Raw genomic sequence first — 6,844 nt, 5'->3', positions numbered from 1 at the left:
AAAGGAGCAACGAGCGACCTATCAGTACACTCGCCGGGGTCGCAGCTGCCTCTGCGCGTCCTGTGGATGTACCTTTGTCGCGCGCCGGAGATGACTCGACGCCGCTGAGATCGGAGATCAAGCTCTGACAGGTCGCACGTCGCTCCTTTGACGCCGACGTGACTCACCCGTGCAGATCACATCAGGACACGGTCTCGACGCGCTCGGTACGACGCCTGCGACCCGTCTCGGGTCAGGTGGCACGACGCTCATCGCGCCTACCAGCGCTGCCGTGCAGGTTGCCACGACGAGGTCGAGCACGCTTCTATACGCTCGCCGAGCCTTCCTTTCCATCCCATTTGGCAGCCTGGGAACGGTGGCGGTCAGAGGCAAAGCATACGAGGGGTGGTGGAACCACATGTCACGGCTACTGCCGGCTCGACCCCACGATAGCTTCCGGAGGCTGACTTTGAGGCACAATCATCGGACGACGTCGGCGAGTTGAGTCGCGCTCGCGGTAGCCAGATGACCTCTCATACTAGTATCATCGGCCATGGCCGCAGGAAGCGCGGGGGAGGGCGCTGGGAGCAACACGGAGCTCCGTTGGACGTTTTCAAGATTAGCGTGTCAGAGTGAAATGGAACTAGCCTTACCTGATCAGACAGGGCGCGGGGCGAGCCACATCATCACTGGCTCGCGGCAATAAGGACACTCTCGCATCAGCGCGGAGCATGGACGGCACACGCACAAGTGGCTGCACGGCACCGCGAGGTGAGACTTCGGCCGCTCGAAGCATATGATGCACGACGTCTCTCCCCCCATCGTGGACTCTGGGGCAGCCGGCCTCCCCGTGTCGAGGCCGGCGTCCGCTAGTGATACAGCAAGCGGCTCGGTGACTGGCAGATGCTGCTCCGCCGCCTCTCCCGCCTCTGGCCCGATCAAGCGCTCGATGGCGCCGACCCGCTCCTCGAGGCTGCCCTCGGTCGCCGTGCCGAGGCTCGCCTCCAGCCGATGGACACGCCGCGGCAATTCCACGCCGCCGCCGGTCGACTCGCTGCTCACCGCCTCCTCGCACCGCGACACCCGACGCGCCAGCGCCTCCTCCTCCGCATCCACCTCTGACCGGCGCAGCGCCTCTGCTAGCTCCGCATCCTCGCGCAGCGCCGCCCGCTCTGCCGCACCCGCTAGCTCAGCCGCCTCGCGCTCCGCTCGCCTCGCCGCCTCCTGCTCAGCAGCCAGCTGCGCCGCCCTCTCCTCCTGTGCGCGATGCTCTGCCGCAGCCTTCGCCCTCCGCTCCTCCTCGAGCGTGCAGGCAGACGGCGCCTTCTTCGCCTCCTTGTTCTTCGCCTTGGCCTCCTTCTTGGCCGCCGTTGCCTCCGCCGCCTTTGCGCGCCGCCTCGCCTTCTCCTCCTCCGCCCTCCTGTCCGCAGCCTCCTTCTCGCGCCGCGCCGCCTCTGCCCGAGCGGCTTTGCGCGCCGCCGCGGCCGCCCGCTGCTCCTCTCGCTGCGCCTCCTCCGCCGCAAGCCTCTCCGCCTCCCTCGCCCGCAGCGTCTCCTCTGCTGCCGCGCGCTCAGCGGCCAGCTTCGCCTCCGCCTCCGCCGCAATGGCTCGCCTCTGCTCCTCCAGCGCCGCAGCATCCGCCGCCCGGCGCGCCTCGTCCGTCGCTCTCTCCGCCTCCCGCCTGCTTGCCGCCTGCTCGCGCTCTCGCGCCGCCGCCGCCTCCTCCCTCTCGCGCTGCTCGCGCCGCCCCTTGGCCTCGAGCGCCTTCTCGGCCGCCTTCTCCGCCGCCTGCGCCTCCCTCAGCGCCGCTGCGTGCTCTATGAGAGCGCGCACGCACCCGGCGTGGTCCGTTTCAGGAGCACTGGCGGCGCCGGCAGTAGCTAGAACCTTGGCCGCCTCCTTCTTGGCGAACTGCAGCGCGGACCTGCCGTCTGCAGCGCGAGCCTTTGCATCTGCGCCAGCCCGAAGCAGGCGGAGCACGACGGCGGAGTGGCCTTTGTTGGCGGCGTTCATCAGCGCGGTGCCGCCGTTGCTGTTCTGCAAGTTGACCTCTGCGCCGTGCTGAAGCAGCAGGTCGACCATTCGCTCGTGGCGTTTGTCGGCGGCGAGTATCAGGGCGGTGTTGCCGATGCTGTTCTGCAAGTTGACCTCTGCGCCGTGCTGCAGCAGCAGCTCGACCACCCGCTCCTGGCCGTAGCGGGCGGCGTGCATAAGCGCGGTAGCGCCGTCGCTTTTCTGCAAGTTGACCCCCGCGCCGTGCTGCAGCAGCAGCTCGACCACCCGCTCGTGGCCGCAGTTGGCGGCATACATCAGCGCGGTGCCGCCGACGCTCTCCTGCAGGTTGACCTCCGCGCCGTGCCGCAGCAGCAAGTCGACCACCCGCTCGTGGCCGTTGTCAGCGGCGTGCATCAGCGCGGTGAAGCCGACGCTGCTCTGCAGGTTGACCTCAGCGCCGTGCTGCAGCAGCAGCTCGACCACCCGCTCGTGGCCTTGCTGGGCGGCGCTCATCAGCGCGGTGCAGCCGTTGCTGTCCTGCAGGTGGATCTCCGCGCCGTGCCGTATCAGCAGCTCGACCACCCGCTCGTGGCCTTGGCCGGCGGCGTACATCAGCGCGGTGCGGCTGTCGCTGTCCTGCAGCTTGACCTCAGCGCCGTGCCGCAGCAGCAGCTCGACCACCCGCTCGTGGCCGCAGTGGGCGGCGAGCATCAGCGCGGTGGCGCCGTTGTTGCTCTGCAGGTTGACCTCCGCGCCGCGCTGCAGCAGCAGCTCGACCACCTGCTCGTGGCCGTTTCCAGCGGCGGTCATCAGCGCGGTGACGCCTTTGCTGCTCTGCAGGTTGACTCGAGCGCCATGTTGCAGCAGCAAGGTAGCCACCCGCTCGTGGCCTCCGACGGCGGCGTCCATCAGCAGGGTAATGCCGATTACTTCGCCATGCTCGCGCGTGGTGTTTGCTCGCCCGCCTCTCTCGAGCCACGAACGCACCGCCGCTTCGTCGCCTCGCAACACCGCGTCCACGTGCGGACCATTCTGCTGCACGATTGACGACATATGTTGAGTTCTGATGGAAGACAAGCAAGATGTAGACGCCGTGCAGGACGAATTCTTTGAGAGCGCCTTCGTTCACGCATGCCATGCCGCACCGCGCGCCCGCCCACCGCCCCGCCCAGTGCGGGAAAGAGATGAGGAGATGGGACAGCGAAGGAGGAGCACAAGCACGTATGCCAGGGTGAATTCTTTTATCGCCCGGCTCCTCACACCTAACCTCCTGTGGTGTCCAGTCCGAGCCTGGCTGTTCTTTCAGTTCTTCACCTACCTACCTACCTACCTACCTCACCTCCTGTGTGCAACCGCCAATGGCAGTTAGAACGCCCTCATTCCCGCCGGTCCCCGCGGTTCCGGTTGTGCTCCCCCCCCCCCCCCCCCCGCTACGCGTCCCTCTCCTCCGTCCAATCGAGCCCGATATATCCGCGCCGCGTGGCACATAAAACATGTATGCACACGTACCCGACGCAGTCTACACACGCACAGCATTCAACCATGGATGCAGCGGCACCGGCGGCGGGCGGGGCTCGCGCCACCCACCGCCAGCACGCAGCAGCGCGAGCACAAAACACACAAAGAACAAAAACTCGGCGCGCGAGACGCGGAGGACCGCAAGCGGCGGGGACGCGGGTGACGGTGAATCTGTGCCCCGCGCCTCGCTCTCGTGAGCACACATGCGTTGTGTGCGCCGCGGCCACGCCCCACGGGGCGGCCCGTTTCGGCCCGATGCGCCGCCACCGCCGCCTCCTCCTCACGCCTGCTCCACCCTCAAAGTCGCGGGCGCGCGAGTGGCGAGTCGTGGCGAGTCGGCGTATGCAGCAGCACTCCCACCACGCTCTGGCGCCTGGTTCCGTCACGCCTCCACCTTGAGGATGTGCGAGTCGCCGTACGTGCTCACAAACGGCCGCCACCCGCCGTGCAGCAGCAGCCCGCCGCTGCCGACCGGCGACAGCGTCGCGGCGTTGCGCGGGCCCGGCGCGTTCGGAGCATCCTCGCCGAGCAGCAAGCTCCACTCCCCGCCGCCGGAGTCGTCGAGCGTGAGCGCCCACACCTACGTGTTAATTAATCATGAACTATTAATTATTAATTATTAATTAGCGCCCACACCTACGTTGTGGGTACGCCAACCTCAGGGCGGGAAGACGGTATCGCGCAGCGTGTTCAGAGCACCGCGTGAAGACAACGGAGAGGAATCCAGTGAGTACATCGCGGAATGCGGGTGAAGACAGCGGAGTACGTGTCCTCTCGAGCGCTGGTTGGGATACATGAACACGTATGCCGCTTCTAGGGCCCACACGTCTGCGCGCGGCACGAGCCCCTCGCCGCCCGCCTAACACCCGTACGTGGCGGCTGACGAGCGGCTCACCCTTCATCAGGCACGAGCCCCCTCGCCGCCCGCCTCTGCGCCGCAGCAAACCACGATGCCGCGCCCGCACGGCAGTGGCGCAGCGCACGCGCCGGCGCGCGGACTGGGCCGCTCTCCTACAGCCGCAGCTCCGACGAGCTTGAGAGACGGGTCCTGGTCCGCCTCCGCGCAAGACACGGCCCCCTCGCCGGCTCCTGCCGCGAGCGGACGCCACTCCCACGAGCGCCTATGCAGAGCCAGAGCGGTGAAGAGACGCTGTTCACAGCTTGAGGAAGGTCTCGATGCTCCGCAGCGCCTGTGCAGAGCTAGAGCGGTGAAGAGGCGCCGATTCACAGGCCGACCGCGGCCAAAGCTCCCACGACGCGCGTGTCCAGGGCGAAGGCATCGTTGACCATCTGCCCGTCCTTGGCCGCCCCGCCTGCAGCAAGAAAGAGAAACGAGGCGTCGGGCAGGCTTCACGGCAGCCGCGTCCTCGGCCAGAGCGCTGCCAAACACGACAAGCGTGTGCCCGTCGGCGGCAGCGGCGACGTGCAGCCCGCGGCTGCTCGGCGGCGTGCCGCTGGTCGGCTGCTCCTTGAGCGTCTCGCTCGCCGCATCCCACACTAGGACCGAGTCGAGGCAGCGGAAAGTGTGCAGGATGACCGTGCCGCCCACGTTGCACACGACGTGCCGAGAGGCGGGGCCGCCGGGCATCGGAGCCGCGAGCCGGCGCCACGTCTGCTTTGCGAGGGAGAGAGACCACACGTCGTCCAGGATCACGCCTCCCGTACCCGGCGTCTGCGGGTCCCAGCCGCCAAAGACGAGCATCTCGTCGCCGACGACGCACGAGGCGGTCGCCAGCCGAGGGCCCGGCCGATTGTCGCGGACACGGCCACCCTTCAGCGTGACGTCGATGGGCTCCTGGAGCTGCTGCCAGCCGGAGCCACCATCGTAGCGCAGAAGGTCGTTGACGACGTGGCGTGGCTTCCCTTCCGGCTCGGCGTACCCGCCAAAGAGCCAGACGTTGCCGGCTTGATCCGCCGACGCTGTCGGCCCGGACCTCGGTGGGGAGGAGGTGCGGGCGGTCCTCTGCCAAGCGTCGTCAGCCGGCACGGGCTGCCAGGAGGCGGTCAGGGACGCTTGCATCGTTACCGAGAGGAGGAACGCTGACATCATTCGACCGCGAGCACCTGCCGCAGTAGCCGACCGTGAGGAGAAGCTGGCAGTAGCCGACCGGGGGGTTGCATGCGGATGCAGAGCCTCTGCTGGCGGGTTCCAACCTTTGCGTGGTAGGGAGTCGTGATGACCGCGCTGGTGCGTGTCGGGTGACCACGGCTCCGCCGCGCGCAGGATGATCTTGGCGGCGGGGACGCGCGGGTCGTGCTCGTGCTCGCGTGCGAGTTCGGCAGGCGACTGGAACATGGCATCGGGCGAGGCGGCGCCCTCGGGCCAGTCGCGCACCTCCGTCCACGCCGCCACCGGTCCCGCCCGCACGGTGCACTTCGACCTACCTACCTACCCTACTTAGAGAGAGAGAGAGAATTTTAGCAATACAATGTGTTTCCCTACTTATATGGGAAACTAAAAAAAGAAATCACGAGATGGGTCAAGGTGCGGTACTATACCAACTAAAGTGATGGATGGTGGTACTCTCCTGCAACCACAGTCGTTCCTGTGACATGGCAGGCCACTCTCAGGCCCTACATACAAGCACCAGTCAGATCACCCATTTGGGGACGTTTGACATCGTGATTTCGCCGGAAATTTTCTTTTTCTGCTGTGAAAATTCCAGCGTGGAGAGAGGGAAAACCCCGACGGGAGGGCCCAGACCTACCCTACCTACCCCGGCATGAGGGCCGCCCAAGCAAAAATAAACTACGTCTACGAGTACACCTGTCAGCTGTGCTTTGAAGCTGTGTGCTCTGTACGCTGGCGCTGTGACAGCTCATCGTAAGAAAGAATTCAACAAAAAGGAACTCTCTCTCACCGACACAGGTTCGACACAGGTACCAAAAGGAGCAAAAGGAGCATCGTAAGAAAGAAAGAAAACAGACAACCCAAATGGGGGATGGAAGGAGCAGGAGGACAGGGGGGGTCCCCGTCCAGCGTCCTGCACGAGGACGAGCAGGATCTTGTAAGGACGATCAGGGGGGCACACATGGTTCTCCTGCTCCTGACAACCGCACACACACGACAGGCTCGCAGCGCGGTGCTCGGCGTTGTGTCATCATATTAATCATATATTTTACTCGACAACACATGGTACTCCGATTTCTGAATCAGTTCTGATTGTTTGAAGTGCGGGTGCGCTTCCCTGGTATGGTGCTGCGCGGCGGCGACGCAGCAGGTGCACACGCTTGTGCACTTGCTGTTGCTGCTGATGTTATGCGACTGCTGTCTAGGGCTACTCCTAGGCGCAGCATGCTGGGCGGGTCAGGTGGCAAAGTCAACATGGAGCCAGCCGAGGCAAAGTCAACA

At 65.7% G+C, this 6,844-nt stretch overlaps 2 protein-coding genes across 2 annotated transcripts; both read right to left on the bottom strand.

The window, feature by feature from the left end:
• Positions 1 to 636: 636 nt before the first annotated feature.
• On the bottom strand, positions 637 to 3,112 carry EMIHUDRAFT_234335 (hypothetical protein; the record flags this gene model as incomplete). Its single annotated transcript, XM_005781345.1, has 2 exons — positions 637 to 1,278; positions 3,026 to 3,112. The coding sequence occupies 2 exons, from the start codon at positions 3,110 to 3,112 to the stop codon at positions 637 to 639; spliced, it is 729 nt and encodes a 242-aa protein (XP_005781402.1).
• Positions 3,113 to 3,874: 762 nt separating this feature from the next.
• EMIHUDRAFT_234334 (hypothetical protein) lies at positions 3,875 to 5,788 on the bottom strand (the record flags this gene model as incomplete). Its single annotated transcript, XM_005781344.1, has 6 exons — positions 3,875 to 4,072; positions 4,319 to 4,351; positions 4,508 to 4,613; positions 4,721 to 4,791; positions 4,847 to 5,426; positions 5,697 to 5,788. 6 exons carry the CDS (start codon positions 5,786 to 5,788, stop codon positions 3,875 to 3,877), a joined length of 1,080 nt encoding a protein of 359 aa, XP_005781401.1.
• Positions 5,789 to 6,844: the final 1,056 nt, after the last annotated feature.

This window comes from Emiliania huxleyi (assembly GCF_000372725.1).
Source record: "Emiliania huxleyi CCMP1516 chromosome Unknown EMIHUscaffold_203, whole genome shotgun sequence".
Lineage (NCBI taxonomy): Eukaryota > Haptophyta > Isochrysidales > Noelaerhabdaceae > Emiliania > Emiliania huxleyi.
The sequence above is the reverse complement of the archived record's forward strand: the minus strand, read 5'-3'. Positions and strand labels throughout refer to the sequence as shown.